We start from the raw sequence: 24,481 nt of genomic DNA on the forward strand, positions 1-24,481 counted from the left end.
TCAGGGTTTTCTCTGAAATATTTTAATTTTTTTTAATGGCTGTGAATTACCTCGTTGTCCTGCGTTTTATCTTTTCGAAAATACATTAATTGGTGCCAGTGCTTCTTAATCGGTCCTGGAAGGACACAATGTAAAGTGCCCTTTATATTCCTCTTATTTACGCCACCATGTTGCTCCAAGCTGCGAAAAGTGGAATAAGTCCTGCAATCTTTAAACTGCTAAGGAATTCGTACTCTACTCTTAATATCCGCATCAAGATTACTCAATCCAACAGCTGTCGTCCTGTTGCCCATAGAAGACAAATTCGTGCTCTCAAAAGAGCGTGGCAGGGGGATTTCACGTCTCTTATCCTGTTTAATAATTTTCTTTTGGTTGCAGAGGGAAATTGCCCTGAATCTACCATTCTTCATGGCATCATCAAGTTGGCTTGTTTCTATGCTGATAAATACTGTAATGTCGAGCTTGAGTTCAAGTCAGAAAAATCTGAAGTTATTCTTTTTCATTCCTATGACGATTTCTCGTCATCACTTCTGTCTTTGGTGACTTCGTTATTAAGACAGTTGACTGTATCTCATTCTTAGTCCTCCCTATCGGCACTGAACTCACAGTTTTCTATTGGCTCATATTTCTTGCCGAATATCTGTTTCTATGTTTCCAAGAGATTTTGTTTCATGCGTTGTCAATTTGCCAGTCTACGATGCTGTCATACCACAATATATCCTGTATCTTATACCTTTCTGGAAGAAATTCACTAAAGCTGACAAAGCAAATGTCCTTTCCAGCTTTTTCTGTTTTCACCCAATATTTACTTTACTCACAGCTATCGACAAGGAAGTCATGATCGACTTATAAATAGCATAGCAGACACAGAAACTGCTGTTTAAAATTTTTTTGAAAAACTTAAAAAGAAAGCACCAAGCCAAATGCGGTTTTATAGTTATCTTGTTCGATTTAAAAGTACCTTCCCGATTTTTTTTTCTGTGGCATTGAGCTACATTGACATCTTTTTGTTGTTTTGTTAATATAAATGTTTGTTTTGGGTTCCCTCTTATTTTTTAATTAATTTTTTTTCTCTCCTTGTTGTACTTTTGCAGATGGGTCTTCAAGAGCTGTTAAATTGCATTAATTTGTAGCAAATTTGTATGGAACGCCATTAAAACGTTATGCTGTTGATCGACCTAATGTGCCAGGTTTATACTTGCCATTATTATTTACTGTGCCGAAATATTATATGCTATTCCAAATTTGTATTCTCTGGCCAAATTAAATTCTGATAAACATAACGGAGTGGTGATAATAAGCTTTGAAATATTAATTTTCGTAACTAAGGTATGTTCATGATTTCTCGGGGGAATTTTCAAGGCTTTGTTCCAAACAAGGCAATCCGTGTTTTGTCGAAAATGATTATTTTTACTTAGTTTATTACGTGAAACTGTTCCGTAGGCTTTTTTCGTCCGTATGAGTTACTTTTATTTAAAAAGCAGCAGAAGTTCCTCTAAGAAAGGTCAGAAATGTAAAAAAAAAAAAAAAAAAATACAGCAATATCTATTTATCACAGTGGAAATATAGACCAAAGTACATAGAAAGAGCTTCTAGTTATTCAAATAGTAAACTTTAAAAGTAAAAGATGACGGTAAAAGAGTAAAATACAAAGTAAAAGGTATAAGTAAAATAAAAAAAAAAAATATTTTGTTAAATGACACTATATCGACTATTCTTTTGTGGCGAATAAGACGCATCTCAAACGGGTGTAAACGGCAAAAGGTGTATCTCAGCATCCTTTGTCTTTTTATTGCTTTTTTTCCACGTTTTGGATATAATGTACCAATTGAGCTGAATTTCGTAAACAAAAGTCGTTCTTAGCTTTGAAATCATTTAAGATTATTTGCAATCTAAGATGTGTCTTAATCTTGTTGATAGAAATTTATAATTTCCTGAAACTCACTCTTTACGCTTGGACAATGGGAATTGAAGGAGCCATATTGCTTAGTAGTAAGTTATAATTGAATTAGAAAATGATTCAACACATATCTTAACTGACCAGGATAGAATCTACCTCTTAAATTGGTATGTATCTGCTACTAAGCTGATGGTTGCGTAATGTAGTGGGTTGCTGAAACCCAAAGACAAGCGTATTCTCAGGATTTCTTTTATAATTTACGCCGTCAGCTGGTTTCCAATGATCACAGGTAGTATTATTTGTGTGTGTGTGTTTGTGTGTGTGGGTGTGGGCATAAACGTTAGTGAATATTGCATACAGTTTACAGAAATTACATACACTTAATAGCTTTCATTGAAGGCAACGAATTTTATGTGTAGTTTGGTAGTTATGCCGTGTTTTATCTCACGGCTGGGGATCAAGTTGAAACTTTCTGGAACTTTTTTGGAGGTCAAGTTTAGAAGAATTAGAATATGTGTGTTTGGGAGAAGAGGGCAATATGTTGGTTCGTCAGTCTATCACTGTAGCTTATGATCATTTTTCTTTTCATGTATGTCTTCGGACTGGCTATCTTTCTAGCTCTTCAATAAAAGGCTTGTTACAACTCGGTTGTGCTGAACAATTTTAATTTAGGAATGTATATGTTTTAAGCCTTATAAACCACAGCTTGCATACCGTCTTCAAAAAAATACCTTAATTTTCATTTATTAGAATTGGAAATATTCTTGAATTTTTCTTTTGTTTTCACTAGGAATCTGGGGCTGGCCGTGTACAGAAACGAAGACAAGCGCAAGAGCATATGAGTCAAATGGAAGAAGAGATGAAGCTAGCTCAAGAGTCAATTCGAATGTCTCATGAAGAACAAGAAAAAAAAGAGGCAGCGGCTAGAAAGAGGTATGCAAATATTAATCTCTTTAATTAGGCGAAATAACAACTACTTTTGACTATCATAGGCATCTTAATAGCAATGGCTAAGTAAAGAGAACAGAGGTCTCTATATTATTATTAAATAAAAACAAGTTTTATTTTAACTGAAAGTAAGGAATGACATTAAAACTTAAAACGAACAGAAATTACCCCGTATATGAAAGAGGTTCCCTCTTCAACACCCCGCTCTTTACGCTAAAGTTTTACTCTTTCTCTCAAATCTACCTTTTAAAACAGTAAAAACTTTAGCGTAAAGAGCAGAAAAACTTTTTCATATTTATTTTTTCATTGTTTTTTTTTAAATAATGCTAGAAAATGCTGCGCCCCCTTCATGGAAATCTTCTTCCCCCATGACAAATTCCTCCATGGAAAGTTTACCCCACATAACCCCCTCTTCTCAACCCATCCTCCCAACCAAAAAATCCCACTGAAAACGTCTGTACGCTTCCCAACAACCATTACTATATGCCAACACTAGTCAAAGTTTGTAACTTGCAGCCCCTCCCACGGGGACTGTGGGGGGAGTAAGCCGTCCCCAAAGACATAGTTATAAAGTTTTTCAACTATGCTGAATAAAATGGCTATCTCAGAATTTTGATCCGACGACTTTTGGAAAAATGAGCGTGGGAGGGGGCCTAGGTGCCCTCCAATTTTTTTGGTCACTTAAAAAGGGGAATAGAAATTTTCATTTCCGTTCGAATGAGCCCTCTCGCAAAATTCCAGGACCGCTGGGTCGATACGATCACTCCTGGAAAAAAAAAATAAAATAAAAATAAAAAAATAAACACGCATCCGTGATTTGTCTCTTGGCAAAAAATACAAAATTCCACATTTTTGTAGATAGGAGCTTGGAACTTGTACATTGGGGTTCTCTGATACGCTGAATCTGATGGTTGATTTTCGTTAAGATTCTATGACTTTTAGGGGGTGTTCCCCCCTATTTTCTAAAATAGGGCAAATTTTTTCAGGCTCGTAACTTTTGATGGGTAAGATTAAACTTGATGAAACTTATATATTTAAACTCAGCATTAAAATGCGATTCCGTTTTTTAGAGTTTTGGTTACTATTGAGCCGGGTCTTTCCTTACTACAGTTCGTTACCACGAACTGTTTGAAAATATTTTCCCTTATGAGTGATCATATCGAAACAATGGTCGTGAAAACTTCGAAAGGAGCTCATTCGATCGGAAATTGAATGCTCTAGTCTCCTTTTTAAGATTACAAAGTTTTTGAAGGACAATCAGCCCTCCTCCCACGCTTATTTTAGCTGTCCTGCCTCCCTAAGGCACCTGATCAAAATTCTGAGATAACCAATACCTTCAAAATGGATGAAAACTCCAGTAACTATGCCTATGTGGATGACATTATCCCCAAAGTCCTTGGGGCAAGAGCTGTAAGTTATGCAAGTTGTCTATTGTTTACATATAGGTTTTTATATTGGGAAAGAGATGCATGTTTGATCCTGGGTCTGTAATAAGATCAACAGTGTTAAGGTGAAACTTGGAGAACGTTTTGGGAGATATCAAACTAAACCAAACACCCTATATGGATGAAGGTTGTCAAAAAAGCCTATCAGCAATATCTTGGAAGCAGCTTAGGATATTAAGATGAAACTTTCAGGGCTACAATAACTACTATTACCTCTACTATTACTAGTGATAATACTAATATTAAACGAGATCAAAAGAGTGTATGTGCATCCGGGTTGTGAAAATGGCATAGACGCAAATCTCAGGAATGGAATGGGGTATTAAGTTAAAACTTTATGGTAAAGTTGATGGTACTGTGAAACCAAACCAAAGGATGTATTAGCTATATCCCAGGAACAGCTAAGGATATTAAGTTGAAATTCTTAGGGCTATTATTACTACTATTAAACTAAATCAAAAGAGTTTAAGTGTATCCCGGTTGTCAAAATGACATAAATGCAATTTCTCAGAAACAGAGTAGGATATTAAGTGGGAACTTTCAGGTGAATTTTGGGGCAATGTAAAACTTAATCATTAAGGACTATTTATATGCAGGTTGTCAAAAGGGCGTAACTAAGGGTATTAAGTTAAAACTAGTAGTCATACTACTACTAGTATAGCTACTATTACGACTGCTATGGCTGCTATCACCAATAAGAAAAAAAAACTGTCAGTTGATACCGGCAGCGTCTCAGCAAAAGCTTAAGCTAGTAAGCTTCTATTATGGCTACTGCTACTACTGCTATTGCTACTATTGAATTAAATCAAAAGAGTTTAAGTACATCCATGTTGTCAAAATGATATAGACGAAAAATTTCAAAAATAGAATAGAATATTAAGTTGATGCTTTCAGGGAAAGTTAATGGGAATGTAAAACTAGATCGAAAAAGGTATTATGTACATGCAGGCTGTTAAAAGGGCATATCAGGAATATCTGAGGGAGGACTGAGGGCATTAAGTTGAAACTTTCAGTGTAGCCAGGTTGTCAAAATGGCATAGATGCAATATCTCAGGAACAGAACAGGATGCTACGTTGTAACTTTCAAGGAAAGTTGAGGTTGCATAAAACTAAATCAAAAAGAACTATATTTATCTAGATTGTCAAAAAGGCTTCTGCGCAATATCCTAGTAAGACCTAAGGGTATTACTTTGGAACTTTAAGGACCTGTTCTTGGGGATGTTGAACTAAATCAAGACACTATGTGCATACTGGCTGTCAAAAGGGCGTACCAGTGACACATCAGGAAGAACTAACGGTATTAAGCTAAAAATAGTTGTCATACTACTACTAGTATAGCTACTATTACGACTGCTATGGCTGCTATCACCAATAATAAAGAAAAAAAAACTGTCAGTTGAAAACAAACAGAAGTTAATTAAAAAAAATAAATCATATAAATATTTTTCAGAGAAAAGTGAATTAGCTGCCTAAGACGAGATGAAATAAAGTCAAAATGTAATTCAAACATAAAATGTACATAAATCGCTTTCAGCACATTTCAGTGCCAGCTATTGGTTTGTGGTAATGCAATGCTGCTTATCGAGCATCCCGGGTTTGGATTAAGCTTTTAGCACCAATGCTTAGGGTGTTATTCCCCATTGTTGTTGTTGAAATACTTTTAGTGTGAACATATGATAATTGGTGGCTATGAAGACTCCTCAAGATGCGAAGGACGTCAAAAAATGAAGGGGACTGTAGGCTAATGTATGTTTAAATCTTTTTATATTGACAAGATGCTTATTTATTGATTATTTTGGATTGTTTCGTTTGATATAGTGGTCCAGTGGAATTTTTTTTAATGAAAAATATTGTATTACGTATGCTTATCTTCAAAAAGGTGAAAGAGTTGGGGTGGAGGGGGAATTTCTAGGGACATTAAAACTCACAACATACACAAATTATACAATATGTGAAAGGACTGTGTCCTTTTCAGCTCCCACCCTTTACGTTAAAGTTTTACATTGCTTTATTTAAGTACTTATGTGTGCATCAAGTATAGTTAATTAAGTAATGTCTAAAGAATTTTATTTAACTGATTGCCTTTAAAAACAACTTGAACTGAGAATTGTACTGTTTAAAGTAAGTGTGCTTCAATGGGCTCGAATTCTTAATAGCTTGTGAAAAGCACTTGTGGTCGAGTTCCAATTGTCCTTGTCTCTGATTTTTCATTTGAAGAGCATTAAGGGCAAAAAAGAACCCCATCGTACAGAGTGGGGCTGAGGAGGGGGCCCTCTCATAAACAAAATAATTAATGTCCGTTTTGAGGTTTCTGAAAATCTTGTTTTAAAAATCGAATTCTGAAGGACGTGGGGTTGAGGTTAACTCATAATTGAGGGACTTTGCAATTCAGTGCTCTGCGTGCTAAGGGGAAGAAGGTGGTATACTTTTTTTCCAGAATGTTCTAAACAGCAAGTAATGTTTTCTAAAGTACTCTGAGGTGTTAGGGTAGAAACAAGTCGTACAAGCCATCAGGGGAACCGTTAGCCTTTTTACTTACTTTTGTCAAAATGCCAGTTTTAACTATATTGTCAGCTTTCCTAAAAATATCATTAAAGGTGAAGGTGGTGCTAGGGAACTTTGTCAAACGAGTGAAAGATGGATGAATCACATGAATCCTATCGAAAAATTTGTCAAAATCTTGAAAATCAAAAGTTCTGACCAGGAAACTTCTCTTCAACCCTTCCATTCCCCCTTGTAGTTTTTCTAATTATATTTTTTCATTCTAGGAAAGAAATATTCACTCCTGGAAAAGTTGTTGGAACTCCAAGAAGAACTCCTGGACGCTTTGGTCTTTAGTCTTATTCGTCACACATCTGTGATTTTGTTTTATTCGCTATGAGATAGATTCTGAAATATTTTTAATATTCACTATGTAAAAATAAACTTTTTAGGTCTGTTAAAGTTTTATTCCATTTGTCTACTAAAACGACTCGAAAATACCATCTTCCTTGATGCTGCTTACACCTTCTATTGTTTTACTCCTTAGAATACTGCTACTTTTTAAAGTAGCTGCTTATGCTACTACTCAATAGTAACTACTAAATTTTACTTCTTAAAGGTTTTAGCTCAACCATTTCTAAGTTGCTTTTCTCAAAATTAGGAACTATTCGAACCTGAATTGATAGTGACATATTCTGTAGCCCCTAAGATGTTTTTCTATTAGGATATCCATGGGGGAAAAGAATTTATGCGTAGGACTTGTTTCAGACTCTGTTTCCATGAATGCATAGTCTGTTAGGCTCTCAAAATTAATTAGGCCCATGTTAGGCTCTTAAAAATACTGGCTAATTAAATGGCAAGCTTAATGGTTTAGCAGTTTTAGGGATTATTGTTGTGGATGAGAGGATAAAATAGAGAGAGAGGGATGTAACAACGGTAGAAATCAAATCCTAAGTTAGTCTGAGTGTGTTTTTCCTCAATAGATAAATTGTATAAAGCCTGACCATTTGATCTTAAAAACCATGGAGAACGTCATGAAATGTCAGCATTTAGCACCTCTCTAGGATTTTTTATCTAAGAGGCTGTTAATGTTCTTCCTGGTTATTTTGCTGGCAGCGTGCCCCCAGATCGTATTGAAAGGTATGATTCCATTCAAACTAATTGACTTTACGCTTATGTCTCTCCTTTGTATCACAAAACATGAAAAGAATGAGGCTGAAAACGATCCTTATTTAAAGCAATCTGTTTTTATTTGTCATAATATCGTTCTAGTATATTTCTGGATTAACAGTTTAATATATATAGACTCATATTCATCCCTGAAAGTCTGAATTTGGGTTTATTAAATTAAAAATAAAGTGAGAACATTTAAAACATATTTTGTTTTCAGAAAAGTGCAAATTAAGTTCTGGTCTTTACAGACAATGGTGGTGTCAGCCGCACTCCTCTTAGTTTCTGCTGGTTTTGACTTTGGTTCTGTTATTTATTGCCTATACAAGCTAGCATAGGTAAGTGTTCGTTCTTTATTATAATTAAATAAAAACAAACAAATTTTTTTAAATGAAAGTAAGGAGCAACATTAAAACTTAAAACGAACAGAAATTAATCCGCATATGAAAGGGGTTTTTCCTCCTCAACGCTCCGCTCTTTACGCTAAAGTTGGACTCTTTCTCTTTTATACTTACTACTTTTTAAAACGGTAAGAAACTTTAGCGTACAGAGCGGGGCGTTTAGGAGGAAAAGCCCCTTTCATGTGCGGAGTAATTTCTGTTCGTTTTAAGTTTTAATGTTGCTCCTTACTTTCATTTAAAACAACTTGTTTGTTTTTTTTAATTTCTGGACGTTTTTTAATTAATGCATGTTTTGATCTTGGCTCTCCGCACATAAATGATTAAAACAAAAGTGCATATTAATTATTTGCAATTGATCGGAAGATTTTGACAAAAAAGGAGTGAGAGAAGAGGCCTAGCTCCCCTCCTAATTTTTATTTCTTAAAAAGGCAACTAGAACTTTTAATTTTTTACAAACGTTTTCATTGGTAAAAATTATACGTAACTTACGAATTAACTTAAGTAACGAACTTCTATATTCGTATGTTTTTATTGCGTATATGAGGGGGTTCAACCCTCGTCAATACCTCGCGCTTTACACTAAAGCTTAAATGTCCCAATTCCTTAAGAATGACCTCTGAATCACAAAGGCTGTAGAATAAATAGTTGAGATTACTAAAAATACTTTAGCGTAAAGAATGAAGTATTGCGAGGAGGTAAACCACTCATATGCGTAATAATTTTTGTTCGTATTAAGTTTTAATGCTGCTCCTTACTTTCAGTAGAAAAAACTTTTCAAATTTATTTTTTCATTGTTTTTTCAAATAATGCTAGAAAATCCTGCGCCCTCTTCGTTGAAATTCTCTTCCCCCATGAGAAGTTCCTCCATGGAAATATCCTCCCACGTAACACCCCCTCAACTCTTCCTCCTAAACTAAATTTTTTTTTGCAGCTTTGTAACTTGCAGCCCCTCCCGCGGGGACTGCGGGGGAGTAAGTCGTCCCTAAAGACATTGTTATTAGGGTTTTCGACTATGGTGAATAAAATGGCTATCTCAGAATTTTGATCCGGTGACTTTTGGGAAAATATGAGCGTGGGAGGGGGCCTAGGTGCCCTCCAATTTTTTTCAGTCACTTAAAAAGGGCACTAGAACTTTTAATTTAGAATGAGCCCTCTTGCGACATTCTAGGACCACTCAGTCGATACGATCACCCCTGGGAAAAAAAACCAAATAAACACGCATCCGTGATCTGTCTTCTGGCAAAAAAATGCGAAATTCCACATTTTTGTAGATAGGCGCTTGAAACTTCTACAATAAGGTTCTCTGATACACTGAATCTGATGGTATGATTGTGTTGCGAGAGCAACACTTTGGTTTTGTCGTGGTTTTTTTTTTTTTTTTTTTCCTAGCACCCCGATTCCAGCTTATTGCTAGAAAGTGGTAAGGGTCTAACCTCTGCGGTTTTTACGGAAAGTGTGGACCTTGGGCCGGATTGATGAATATGACTTTACATTTTGGACAGCTTCGTAGAACTCTTGCCTGGGGCCAAAAAGGATGGTTTTTGCTTGTCCTTGAGCCAGAGCCTATAGTGTGTGAAGTGAAGAGGAGTTGTATAGTCTATGTCAGAGAGGACTATCTGAAGTTATGCAGCCAAGCTTTCGTTTCATCAAACCATGTTTCTGCTTTCGAGCGGAAAGCTCCGTTCTAGCAGGCGAGCAGGCAGGCACCAGTTTCAAATTGAAGATGGACTAAAATCTATAAGTGTTAAATATATACGACAGTTACCCTGCCCCACAGCCAATATATCTTCTTTGAGTGATAAATAGAAAAATTTAGAGAAGCAAAAAAGCGGCATTTTCCCACGGGTCCGAAAGTGCTGCCGTGATTTCGGCTGAGTTTATCGTTCGGTTTTTCGCACTTGGGATTGCGGTAGAGAAATGGTATCAGATGTGCCTCTTAAACTTAAAAAGTTCTCTCATTGCTAAAGAAATTAGAGTTTATCCTTTGCTCCTTTCTAAGTGATGACGTTAGAAAGTTGGCCTACGGCAAAAAAGTCAACTTTTGAACTAAGACAGATAGATTTTTTGTTTCGACGGCAGTCGATAGCTTTTGATGAGCTGATCAGAGTATTTATCATCTGTTTTATGGTAAAAAAAATTCCTTCACGACATATATCAGTTTGAAAGTTTAAAGGGGTTGACAACTTCAGTAGTAAGGTACACACTGAAACCAAAAATAGGCCGATACCAATTGTGAGACATACAGGGGAGTTGTAAGCAACAGTCGGCTGTTAGCTCATAATCATCCTCGGCAATGAGGGGTTTGCAACTCTTACTAGTTGGTGTATCTATTTTTTGTTTCCGTTGTATTTGATGGTAAGACCAATTTGGTTCCAGTGGTAAGACATGTAGGGGACTTGTAAGTAATAATCGGCTGTAAGGCTACAATCATCTTTAGAAATGAGGAGTTTGCAACTTTTGCGAGTTGGTGTACCTAGTATGTATTTTAGCATCCTTACAGATTAACAACTTCAGCGTTTAGTCGCAGCGAGGAAACAAAACCAAAGTGTTGCTCTCGCAACACTTTACTCGGCGAAGCCGAGCAAAGGTTGCCGCAACACCTCACGTTGCCCATGCAACGTAGATCTAGTTTTCGTTAAAATTGTATGACTTTTAGGGGGTGTTTCCCCCTATTTTCTAAAATGAGGCAAATTTTCTCAGGCTCGTAACTTTTGATGGGTATAACTGATCTTGATGAAACTTATATATTTAAAATCAGCATTAAAATCCGATTCTTTTGATGTAAATATTGGTATCAAAATTCTATTTTTTAGAGTTTCATTTACTATTGAGCCGGGTCGCTCCTTACTACAGTTCGTTACGACGAACTGTTTGATTCTTCATTGTAACAGCTATGTAAGTGCAATATATGCAATGGTTAGTTCTTCTAATGATCGTGTCCAAGATACGTGATTGACATAACCGGAACGGATCCGCTCTCTTTGAGGGAGTTGGGGGGAGAGCTAATTCTGAAAAATGAGGTATTTTTAACTTATGAAGGAGCGATTGGATCTTATTGAAATTTGATGTTTCGAAGGATATAGTGTCTCAGAGCTCTTATTTTAAATCCCAACCGTATCCGGTGACATTGGGAGGAGCTAGGGGGGGAGCCTAAAATCTTGGAAAAAACTTAGAGCCGAGGGATCGGGATGAAAATTGTTGGGAAAAATAATTACAAGTCCTAGATACGTGATTGACATAACCGGAACGGATCCGCTCTCTTTGGGGGAGTTGGAAGGGGGGTTAATTCTGAAAAACTAGAAAAAATGAGGTATTTTTAACTTACAAAGGAGTAATCAGATTTTAATGCAATTTGATGTTTGGAAGGAAATCGTGTCTCAGAGCTCTTATTTTAAATCCCGACCGGGTCCGGTGACATTGGGGGGAGGGGGAACCTAAAATTTTGGAAAACCCTTAGAGTGGAGGGATCGGGATGAAACTTGTTGGAAAAAATAAGCACAAGTCCCAGATACGTGATTAACATAACCGGAACGGATCCGCTCTCTTTGGGGGAGTTGGGGGAAGGGTTAGTTCTAAAACATTAAAAAAGAGGTATTTTTAACTTACGAAGAAATGATCGGATCTTTATGAAGTTTCATATTTAGAAGGACCTCGTAACTCAGATCTCTTATTTTAAATCCCTACCGGATCTAGTGTCATTGGGGGGGGGGGAAATCTTGAAAAACGCTTAAAGCGGAGAGATCAGGATGAAACTTGGTGGGAAGGATAAGCACAAGTCCAAGATAAGTGACTGACATAACCGGACCGTATCTGCTCTCATTGGTGGATTTGGGGGGGGGGCTAATTCGGAAAAGTTAGAAAAAATATGGTATTTGTAACTTACCAACGGGTGATCAGATCTTAATGGATTTTGACATTTAGAAGGAGCTTTTGACTCAGAGTTCTTATTTTTAATCCCGACCGGCATTAAGCCTCTGATTGTCCTTTTAAAGCAATCTATTGATTCTTAGAATTTTGCTAGAGCTCCTACCATATGAGCTCATGGCTGTTGGCTCTTCCGACCTCGTCAAAAGTGCCATAAGAGCTCTTGGCTCTTGTTTTTTTTTATAGAATACGTTTCCGGTATTTCTTTTTGTGTAGACAGAGGGATGTTTGACGTCGAATTGGTATAATTATATAACACTCAAAATGTCTAAACATTATTTTTAACATGGCTTGCACAACCCTAGTCGCTAATGATGTTCATGAAGATGTAAGGCAGAGCTCAAAAAGAGCTCACTGAAATCAATTTGCCGCTAGATATTCTCTTATCAAGAACTGGATCTTGCAACTGTTTCTTTTTTCATAAATTCTAGTGATATTCTTCCTTCTCCTAAAAATGAACCTTATGTAGATTTAACAGGACAGGTCGGAGTGGCTGGTCACTCTGACATCCCGTATGTTTTTCCCACAGCTCTTTCCCGCATAATTTCGAGCTTGTATGGTTTTTCGGCTATTCCACCGCTGCTATTCAAATACGTCTCTCTTTCCTTTAAAATTCTGATTACTGATTTCTTTTTTTTACATTTTCAGCTATTTACATCAAAAATAAATTATTGGCAAGTCTTGTAAAGATTTGTTGCTCAAAATCTGATTAGACTATTATAGTAAGGCAGAGTCAATATCATGGCATTAATAATGCAAGTCGTGGTAGATCATTTGTGTACTCCTGGAAATAGAAATTGATAGTAATGATTAGTTGCTCATCTGCATTCCGCAATATTTCTTTCTTATATGCATTTAGGTCAGTCATCTAAAATGAAACGTTCGTATGCACATTCTTGATTAGTTCTGAAAATCTTGTCAAAGTTTGATATGATTAGTCCAAGTCCACAAAATAAATAGATTTTGTTTATTATTTTTTGCATCTAGAAAAATAAAGAAGGATCGTATTTCATCATTCTTTTTTATTATTACGGTTTCTATTCCTTTAAATCCTCTATTTGTTAAACTGCATAATTGTCATACAGGCCTACGTACCTTATTTCAAGTTTAAGGAAATTCGGTCAACAGGTTTTCCTTTCAGATTTACATGGTAGTATAATTTCCAAACAATGTCTATTTTATTTCTTTCTAAATCCTAAAGTTTAGACTACTGACAGCTCATCGTAGCCCGTAGGTACATGTATATTCTTTTGTCAATTTTGTGGCTGCATTGACCTCGATGGTTAACACCCCTCAAAGAAGAATTGGCAAAAGGGGGTGGTAAAATTCTAGTTAATTGACTTCTTGCTATCTCGAAAAGGGTTTAGGTTAGGAAAATGAAACTTTCAGGGATGGGTCTACAGGCTAAAGTATGTCCTGGGAAGGTATTTTGAAGTACCAACCTCCACTCCTTCTCTCTCTAGAGGGCCCTGAAATTCACCTACATGAAAGGTCTATACCTATTGACGTTTTGACAAAACAACATTTTACCTTAATTTTTAGCTACTAGTTACTTTTTCTCTGCCTTTAGTTCTGAAAACGCAATTCCTGTTATTTGAGTAGAATTTTGAGCCATATCAATGGTTTTTTTTTCAAAATTTAGGAAATGTATTTGCATATCTTTAAAACCTTATAAATTGGGACTGAGAAAAGTTGTGAAGCTAAAAACGATTTTGTTGTACTTCATTCAAGCAGAAGATCTATTTTCCAAGATTTCACTTTTATAACGCATATATTTTTAAAGGTCATCAAAGGTCAGGGCCCTCTAGAGGGAGAAGGAGTGGAGGTAGGTACTTCAAAATACCTTCCCGGTACATACTTTAGCCTGTAGACCCATCCCTGAAAGTTTCATTTTCCTAACCTAAACCTTTTCCAAGATAGCAAGAAGTCAATTAACTAGAATTTTACCAAAGGGGGTTTGCAAATTTCTCAGAAATTTGCTGCGGAGCATGACTGCTGTTTCCATCGATTTTGTTCGTGATGAACGGTCTATAGCTTGGTAACGGTATGACAAAAAATTTCAAAATTATACCTAGAACGCAAAAAGGAATATGAGAAGGAAAATGTTTTTTTTCAAGTTGGTAAATTTTCCAATAGTTTTCTAAAAATTACAGAATCATTATCATCCCTTCTGCTGCATAATAAAACCAAAAAACCAAAGCTGAACAGTCCTAGCTCGAAAATAAACTTCTTTAAAATTGCGTACTGTGGGGCAAGTGTAGAACATGCAACTACCTCTTAAGGACCTGAGATCGAAAATTGTGGACTTAAGAGGATAAGCATTGAAGCGACTTAAATCCCTTTTGAGAGGCTGAACCCAGTATGTAGAATTGTCTGATGTTAATTTGAGTAAAAGGGTAGTTGAATTTGCTTTGCCCCAGGGTTGTGTTTTAGGTCCGCTTTTCTTCCAGGAGGCCTATGCATTAGGGACTTCAAATTTCTGGTTATGAGTTTTATAAGTAATGCCTGGAGTTCATAAGCAATTCTTTACAGTTTTACTGATACTACCCATTTTATTGTGGCTGCAAAGACTTCGGGTGATTTAATAAAAATAATTAAAAAGGGTATTTAATGCATAGATAAGTGGATGAGAGCAAATTAACTGTTGTCAAATCATAATAAATCAGGTTTTCTTATCTATGGTAGGTTTTCGGATTATTACCCCTGGATTACTTATATACAAATAGATAATTATGTAGTCAAGCGTGCTAATAATATATGATATCATGGTGTTATTGTTTAAGAATGCCTTAGGTTTATAAATCGTATATCTTTTATTAGTAGATATAGAGCAAGGAATGTCAGAATGAAGAAAAAGTTAAAGAATAAATTCCCGAACTATGTAATGAGATTAATGTATTTCTCTTTAGTCAACCTGTATTTGGTAAATTGTGTAGAGTACATGGTCTAGTCCGTTTTAGTTTACTTGAAGCAATTACGTGCGATGCTGAGTATGTCACCGTGAGTATTGACTGAAGATAATAAAGGAGCATCAGTTAGATCTCAATTTGTACAGTTAAATATTGTTCCTCTGTAAGGTTTAGCTAAATTTTATCGAGAGTTAATAAATAAGTATAATTACAAATGATTTCGTCATTGTTTCCTAAATTTCTTTACTTTTGCTGATGAAGTACACAAGTATCCTACACGATATGTCAATAATGAAAGAACACCTCAAGATGTCATAACCAAATTTTTTTATTTTTAATACGTCATATCGGGACTATTGTTTAAAGTAATCTACTCAAATCTTTAAAAGTTTGCGTATACGTCATCAATTCAATACGTCATATCGAGACTATTGTTTAAAGTAATCTACTCAAATCTTTGACAGTTTGCGTATGAGTGTGATTTCCATACAGATATTAAAATAGTTTATCTTCGGCTGTTTGATTTTTCAAGTTATAATAACTTTCATTTGTTCTCATGTTTCTCCTAAAACGTTAAAAAAATGAAAATAAATTGTTGAATATTTTGTTGTGTGGAAAAAGAGGTGTTTTGAGTGTGTTGGTAAGTAGTCATGAGACCTACATCTTAACAGCAGCTTATTTATCTTAATCATCAAAAGAAGCTTAATTTGAAACTGCAAAGGGAAGATATTCATATTATTTACTTCGGAGACAATATGCCAGTGGTCATACTAAATCTGATAATTGTCACGATAAACTAAATCTGGGGAACTTTGTCATCTTTGAACACCTCTCCACTAAAATGCAAGAATCAGAAATGCGAATCGTTTCCATGTGGAATCACCAAGCCCTTGAGTCTGAAATTCAACGCAATTTTCCATAGTTCTCTGGACTGGTGGCTGCTTTATCTCGAAACCATTACACGTACCCTTGGAAACCACTGACGTTCCCAATGAGATGTATCTTAAGAGTTATGAAATTAATCCTCAATACTTACTCAAGATCTCAATACTCAAATCTAAATTGCTCAACACTCAAGATCTTAATCTCAATTTTTGGTAGGCAATTACGCATGCTAAAGTTTCCCTAATTTCTTTTCAAATATTAGTGCCATTCACTTCTACTTAACCGTGCAAAAGCAAAATTTCAGCTCTTCTGCAGATTAAAACATAAGTCACAAATAAACCAAATATTCGAGGCGACATGCAATTGACCTTGTAAAATTTGACAAGATATGTGAAATTTACGGTTTTCATCCTTCTTAGCAAATAATTCCTTTTGCAATTTAAATGGAAAAAGGGTATTCAATTAATGAAGGAGACGTCTAAAGCAAACTGGAATCACTTTGCTACCTCAGGCGTAGCAAAAACCGGCTTTGCCCTTTTAATTGATGAAATAAAAAAACAAGTTTTTTTAACTGAAAGTAAGGAGCGACATTAAAACTTAAAACGAACAGAAATTACTCCGTATATTAAAGGGGCTGTTCCCTCCTCAACGCCCCGCTCTTTACACTAAAGTTTGATTCTTTCTCTCAACTCTACTTTTTAAAACAGTAAAGAACTTTAGCGTTAAGAGTGGGTCTTTGAGGAGGGAACAGCTGATATGAAAATAATTGAAAAACAAAAATCTTCCCCCCTAACACAAATTGAAAATACATCGTATGTCATCCCTACATTCATATAAACTTATTACATATACAGCCATCGGGGGGGGGGGGAGTTAAACTAGAAGCTATTCTGATAACCAAAATATGAAAATTCTCTTAATGTGAATAAATTCAAATTTTGTTGAAATGGTATTTAGTTTCGGGCATGTAAATTAGATGAGCACTTACTTTATATTTATGGTTAATAGACTTTGATTTACTTAGGGTCAAAAGTGCTAATTTGGGCGAAACCCCACACACTTCAAACTCCCTTGAATTTCTCTGCACTTCCTAATCAACATATCTAGCCTTTTTCTTTTTTTTTTACAATTGCCTTCTCCCTTCCCAGGAAAAGAAATCGATTTACGGCTTCTAATTTAGTCTTTTTTTAACGGCCAAGTTTTGTAAGTATGCATTTAATTCCATTTACCAACATCTCGAAGTAGGCATTAAAATGAACGATCGGTTATTTTGCCGTTCGTTCACTGTCAAACAGTTCGTGGTAACTAACTGTAGTAAGGAGCGACCCGGCTCAATAATAACCGAAACTCTAAAAATTTTCAATTTTAATATCAATAGTTACATCAAAAGAATCGCATTTTAATGTTGATTTTAAATGCATGAGTTTCATCAAGATGAGTCTTACCCATCAAAAGTTACGAGCCTGAGACAATTTGCCTCATTTTAGACAATAGGGGGAAACACCCCCTAAAAGTCATACAATCTTAACAAAAATCACACCATCAGATTCAGCGTATCAAATAACCCTTTGGTAGAAGTTTCAAGCTCCTATCTACAAAAATGTGGAACTTCGCATTTTTTGCCAGAAGACAGATCACGGATGCGTTTTTTTTTTTTTTTTTTTTTTTTTTCTCCATGTGTGATCGTATCGACTCATACTAAAATTTACTAATTTAAAATGTAGAGTTAATAGAAAAAGTCAAACTTTACCGTAAAGAGCGGGGCGTTGAGGAAAAGCCCTTTCATATACTGAGTAATTTCTGTTCGTATTAAGTTTTAATGTCGCTCCTTACTTTTAGTTAATTTTTTTTTTTTAATAGTGAAAATGGAGAAATGCATTGCCAAAGATACAAGATATAAGCCAAAAATACTTCATGACTATGAATAATAAAACTAACAAAAAAAGGAGAAAAAAATAGGGTCTGAAAAGGTGAAACCAAACAAATATTTTTTTTTGCTAAAGATATAGTTTATTTTAGAACACTAAAAATGCACACAATAAATCATCTTACAGGAAATTAAGAAGGTATCAAGAGCTCACAAATATTTTCTTTGACACACTTTCAAAATGGCTATTTCTGTTATAATTGGAACTGATTTTTTGAAGCCTGTAGTTAACCAATTTCTAGTTCAGTGTACATGTAATCCAAAAAGCCCACACTCTTCGCCACGTCCATCATTGGCTGCATAACTTATACTGATTCTTCGCCACTAAGTGATTAGAAAAACTAAGGAATTACTGAGTTTCAGGAAGACAAATAATGCTACTGGAAATTAATCTACATGGTAGGGTTGAACAACCATAACGCCGAAATATTTGCAGGGAAGTAACTCAGCTATTAATTGAAACTACTTTTATAAATCAGGTGTTGCTAAGGAAAGCATCTTAACTTATTGCTAACTACACTAAACTTGCTTAAGGAAACTTATCTTGACACTAGTTGGAATCAACAATATCTTATGTTTACAGAGTAGGATTGTGACTCGGAAACATAATAATTATTTCATAATGGCCCAGCGTCCCTTACAAAAGATTTAACAACATGAATAGCAGTTAACAATGCAAGAAGTTACACAAGAAACATCAATTGTTTTTAAGGGCCCTGATGAGCAACATTCTTTTCTTGGAGTTTATGTAAAATAGAAAAGAAATTTTAATATGTCAACGTGTTTCAGGTATTCCAGAGAATATTTACTAAAATCAAATGTACATTATGATATTCAAGACAATAGCACAAGCGTAAAATAGTTCCAGTCCAGTTGACAATATATATAGAATAGGCAATTCAATTCCAGCAGGTTATAATATTCATTGTTATACTTGCAAGCTCCTGATAGGTCGAATGACTACAAAGAAAACATCACATATTTAGGTACCGTCAGCCATCTTCACCGAAAGAAATCCAAATTCAAACAAGCTTCCTAAAACAATAAAAAGTTACATTAATTCTCTGCTTATCGGGCATATATATATATATATATATATATATATATATATATATATATATATATATACATATATATATACACACACACACACATATATATATATATATATATATATATATATATATATATATATATATATATATATATATATATATATATATTGTTTTCCTAATTATTTATTGGCACAATCTAAGAAATTTTTGTAATAATTCAACTCCTCTTGTTAATACATCAAAGAATCATCACTTTTATAGGATTTTTTTTCTCAGATTCGATGTGATTCTCATTGTTGTGATTCACTTTGTTGACCTTTGTCAAAATTTAGCTTGTATTGACAAATCGTGTTGTTTTGCTCATGTATCACCATTGCCAGAGGGTAGGTTTAAAATCCAACCCTTTTTAGGGCGACGCTGAAAGCATTTGCAACCCCCTCCTCCTTTGGTTTATGTTCCAGTCGACTTCCAGTCTTATCCCACTGCATGCCCAATGCAGAAAAGCATACCCCGGGAACCGATCCCTTGAAAGTGTCCTCCGTCTCAGGTACTTACGCGTGTCCGGTCGACCCAACCCCCTCATATCACGTTACCCAATTCAGACTATCCCTAAGCCTCCCCTTACTCACATTCCTCCCAAAGATCCACATCCCATAGAACTAGATTCTCTCAAAATATCCAAGAATAATATAATAGTACAACTGATTGTGGTCTTCATCCGCCATTTGCCAAAATAAACCTGACCCCTCCCTTCTCAGATGCCCTCCACCCTACTTCTCTTTCCCAGTATCCACTTTAAATACCATCCCCCCTTTAAAGAACATTCCCAATTTGACTTTTTCCCGTGTCACCAGGAAACCTTCCCCCCATCCCTTGCACTTTATATCCTCCCTGGGTACCCTACCAATGTGACTTTGGTTCGAGAGTTTCTACATGCGAAAACTATTCTGTAATAAATAGTCCGCCACTAAGATTATCCGCTCCATCCTAACACCCTGTAATTAAAACCCACCCCAAGTGTTACTGAAACTCATCGAAAGTCACGTATCCCCAGTCACTTTAAATTTCCAAAAATTTTGAATCACTAATGGCGAAAGCCACATTTTGACAAACTTATGGAACCCAAAGAGCTATCGGCATTTAACCAAATTGATGTTAAAGCTGTTATAGAAGTACAGTTTCATGACCAAAGGTCTCTTCACTTGTCATATTGTTCAGATATCATTAAACTCTGCCCTTGGGATTACTCTCTTCGAACAAAGGGAGGTGGTGTCATGTTTTTTGCTAAATGCAACTTTTTCCCTAAAATTATTCCTGTTCCTAATTTATCTGAGTATGATGAAATCCTCTGGCTAAGTATTAAATCTAAAGTACTCCGTCAGTGCAATAGCTGTCTTCTATTACTCGCCAAGCCAAAACATTGGTGCAAAACGCAAATTTCTCCAGCAATTGTAGACCATTTTTTACTTTTAAGTACCCTGATGCCGGGCTTTTCTTGGATGGGGATGCCAATGAACTTAAGATGAATTCAATTTGCTTTTCTTTAAAAGTTACGCAAATAGTTAAAATACCAACAACTAAAGGAAACACTTCTCTAGATATCATTCTGACTAATCTGAATAATTTTTACAATCCTCTTCCAGCTTTGCCTCCATTGGGTGAAAGTTATCATCTTTTCCTCCCCCTGTCCCCCTCTTTTAATTTTAAGCATTTATTCTCAGTAACTTATTGGCTCTTACCGCTCCCTTCAAAATGCTGGTCTTCTTTCTTTTGGAACGTGGCTGAGTGCTGAGGGTTGGTTTGATATTTATAATTTGCATAATCTTGATGAAAAAATCACTACCTTTCACATAAAGCTAAATGATAAATATCTAATTTCTTTCCTTGAAAAAAATATTTAAGAAGTGCTCCAATGACAAACCATTCATTAGTCAACCCATAAAAACGCTAACTAAAAAAATTGAATCTTTTCAGATATGGTAAACTGGATGAAGCTAATAAATTAAGAAAAGCAATTAAAAAGGAAATACGTACATCTGCCCAATCCTACTACAAGAATAAGGTCGAAGAATTGTTTACCAATAAACCAAAAAATTTGCATTCCGAGGTAAAAATTTGTGTGGTAGGAGTCTAGACCAGCTTGATTTCAACCTACCTGAGTCCCCAGAAGTTACTGCTAATAATCTTAACAAGTTCCTGGCTTCCATTGTCCAGAACCTTCCGGCATTGTCTTATCAAATACCTACTGATGATCTTTTACCCCTCCATATCTTCATCTGAGATCGAAAGAAGAATTGGGAAACTTACAGTCAAGAGATATCCCGTTTCCTCTTATTAGTGCTTTCAGTGACTTCCTTTCAAAGCCCTTGTCTGTTCTTTTCAACGATATTACTGAGTCTGGCCAATATCCGGAAATTTGGAAACAGGGTTTCACAGCCCCCTCGAAAAAGAAAGACGGAAACCCTGGTTTTGGAGGTGTTCTTCCTATTTCACTCACTCCTATGTTCTCTAAACTAAACGAAGGATTCCTTGCCGATTGGCTAAAAGAAAAAATCCTACCTTTTACTGAACTGAGACAATTTGGAAACCTAAAAAATCCTCAATGTTGAGGAGGGGGCAATGCCTTTGATATACGTAATAATTTCTGTTCGTTTTGTTTTAATGTTGCTCCTTAATTTCAGTTAAACAAACTTATTTTTTAAAATCTAATTCTATCAAGGATATAAAACTGATCACAATTCCACCTCTGCATATACAACTTGGTTTCATGAAAAATATGTTAGGGCTATGCCAACTGACAGAGACCTAAAAATGAACGTTTCTTCGGAACAATACTGAACTTTAAAATCTGGGTTGGCTTTAAAAAGCACTGTTTAAGATTTTCTTTCAAAGACCTTTACAGAATCACACTAAATTATAAGAAACTTTCTAGTCAGCTTCAAAATACTTGGTTGCAACATGAGATTCAATTTAAATTTTTACATAGATATCTTGTTTTAGTCAATGATGAAAAGGGTGAGTGAGCCCACCACGATGTGAAGGTCAAGAAGACACGTTGTCAATGTAGACGGGCTTTAGATTAAAAGCAGACAGTGATGGAGCATTAATCGAGTGTCTACAGATTAAACACTCCAGAAAATACTAGAAGGGAAAATATTTACCTTAAAGTGTGTGTTTATCGTTTAATAAGAAAATATAATTATTTGAATGATCACAATTTAACTTACAGTTACTAACCATAAATTTTGTACAGAAATATATTTTTGTAAAAAGGATATTTGATTTTCTGTTTATCTTCCTTAAATATACAAAATCTGTGTGATAATGCAAAAAGAGAATATCCTGTGGCTTAAAAGTTGCGGTGATAGAGAAAAACTGAGATTCTTTTTTATTGCAAAGGCTAAAACTTAGTCAAAAATAAGTCACACATCTATGGCAAAATGGGTTCTCCACAAATCAGTTATAACAAATTAGGCAAATTATTCTGCCTAAGCTTAAAGCAAAATTCATATCCTTGAAAATTTTCAATCACATTTAATCGAATCAATAATAATACTGGTAATTAATATCAGACATAGAAAAACTTCTACAATCAAATTTACAGACAAAATTAGCAAGGATTCTTTTTCAGATGTAAAAGAGTGATTTTATATAAATGTCTTATGGCTTGTTGTAGAACAGAAAGCGTTAATACCTACGAAAATTTGGGTCATCCCAGTTCTATATAAATCAATCATATCTTATTCCTAGCTGACTGTCTTTGTCACAGAGAGGGACAAATTGAACACCCACTCCTTTTTGTTTATCTATCTTTCCCTCTTCGTTTTTATCAATCACCTGAAGATCTTGTCGATTTCTTGTTCGTGCAACAGGAATCACCATACGACCCCTGTTTACCAATTGGTTGATTAGCTAGAAACACGAATTACCATATATTAAAAATCGTTTCCATTATTTCAACTGAAATATCCAAAAATAAAAAAGTTTTGCTCATTTTATTCAAAATTCAAAACACTTTGATAATTAAGTCATAGTTTTCACTTCTTTTTCAATACACCTTTAATACTTTTTCGTTGAAAATTCGTTTAAAACCGTCACAAACCTTAAGAAATAAAAAGATTAACAATTCTTTGATGAAATTATATGATCTAATAGCCAGCACATTGATGTAATACTATCTAGTAGATGTAATAATATAGGTTTAGGCTTACATTTGCTAATCTTATCAGGGTAGTGTGCAACTATCCAATTTATTCAGTTCATCCCCGAGATTATGATAAAGAATAATTTCTTCAACGAAAGATTTTCCAGTATGACGACCGGGACACTCAAAGAGAAATTACATTGTGCCCCAATCATTCGTGTCCCGGTGTCCCGGTTTGTAATTTCTCTTTGAGTGAAATATAAACTACATTTGAGGAATATAAATGACGGTCGTCATTTATATTCCCTGTGTCCCGGTGTCCCGGTCGTCATTTGTGTCCCAGTGTCCCGGTCTGTAACGTCATAAAGTCTTCAATGGCTCTGGTGGTGCAGGCAGTTGAGGAAGTTCAGCTTTTCCTGAGGCACAACACATTCTCATTGTTTCACTATTAAATTTTAAAGCCTTGCAATAGGGACAAATTTTAGACATAGTCCCGATTTGAACACATCTACTCAAGCTATAATCATCGACTGGGCTGTACCTGAATGCCAGGCGATAATTTTCACGTTGCTCTTGTGATCCCTCGGCACGCTTTCTTTTGGCATTATCTCTTTGAGCCGCAAGCCTGTTTTCACGTTGTTCTTGTGATTCTTCTGCATGATTTTTTTCGGTAATTTCCCTTTGAGCCGCAAGCCTGTTTTGTTGTTCTTGTGATTCCTCGCCACGCTTTCTTTTGTTACTTTCTTTTTTAGCCGCAAGCCCTTTGGTATTATCTGTTTGAGTCGCTTCCTCGGCTGTTTCTTCTGCCATTGTAGGATTTATACTGAAATTTCTCTTTGAATCGCCCCCTTACATACTTATAATGACGTCATATACAAAGCCTTATATACTTATAATGACGTCATATGCGTACAAACATACAACTTATTTATGTAGCTTATTTATATACTTATTTATATAAATAGCATTATTTTCAAAAGGCCTTATTGCATCATTTCCCTCATAGAACTGTCGTATCATCGCTTAGAATATATACGACTATTAATTTCAAATAGATGCATACCCCAATACTAAGCAATACTTATCAATAGGCTTTATCCTATCATTTACCTTACAGGGCTGTCGCATCATCGCTTAAAATATTTACGACTTTACTAATTTCGACTTTAAGCATAACCCAATACCAATCAATACTTTTCAGAATTTGTTTTTATTTTTCGTTAATTTTTTTAATTTTTTGTTGTTTTTTTTCCATTGTTAAACTTTTTTATTTTTCTTTATTTTTTTCATTT

At 35.3% G+C, this 24,481-nt stretch overlaps 2 protein-coding genes and 1 long non-coding RNA gene across 8 annotated transcripts in view; 2 read left to right on the forward strand and 1 right to left on the reverse strand.

Moving 5' to 3' along the window:
- Window positions 1–7,236, forward strand: part of LOC136034653 (pre-mRNA-splicing factor ATP-dependent RNA helicase PRP16-like) — a 126,379-nt gene extending 119,143 nt beyond the window's left edge. Inside the window, exons 17-18 of the mRNA XM_065715965.1 lie at window positions 2,691–2,833; window positions 7,062–7,236. Coding sequence (XP_065572037.1) covers window positions 2,691–2,833; window positions 7,062–7,131 — 213 coding nt within the window. The 3' untranslated portion in view covers window positions 7,132–7,236. The remainder of the gene's footprint in view (window positions 1–2,690; window positions 2,834–7,061) is intronic.
- A 77-nt stretch (window positions 7,237–7,313) lies between these two features.
- On the forward strand, window positions 7,314–22,318 carry LOC136034658 (uncharacterized). Its single transcript, XR_010619224.1, has 2 exons — window positions 7,314–8,282; window positions 22,046–22,318. It is a non-coding gene; the product is annotated as an uncharacterized LOC136034658 (long non-coding RNA).
- The window catches only part of LOC136034654 (protein-L-isoaspartate(D-aspartate) O-methyltransferase-like), a 59,322-nt gene continuing 52,891 nt past the window's right edge, over window positions 18,051–24,481 (reverse strand). For 3 of the 6 annotated variants that reach the window (XM_065715967.1, XM_065715971.1, XM_065715969.1), the window contains one exon: window positions 18,051–19,025. Coding sequence is in view for 2 of the 6 variants with exons in the window: in XM_065715971.1 (XP_065572043.1) it covers window positions 18,993–19,025 (33 nt within the window). In the remaining 4 variants the exon portion in view is untranslated. Of the gene's footprint in view, window positions 19,026–22,738; window positions 22,958–24,481 lie in introns of those variants that run through there. The other 3 variants (XM_065715966.1, XM_065715970.1, XM_065715968.1) reach the window with 3 other exon arrangements.

This window comes from Artemia franciscana, chromosome 13 (genome assembly GCF_032884065.1).
Source record: "Artemia franciscana chromosome 13, ASM3288406v1, whole genome shotgun sequence".
Taxonomy (NCBI): Eukaryota; Metazoa; Arthropoda; class Branchiopoda; order Anostraca; family Artemiidae; genus Artemia; species Artemia franciscana.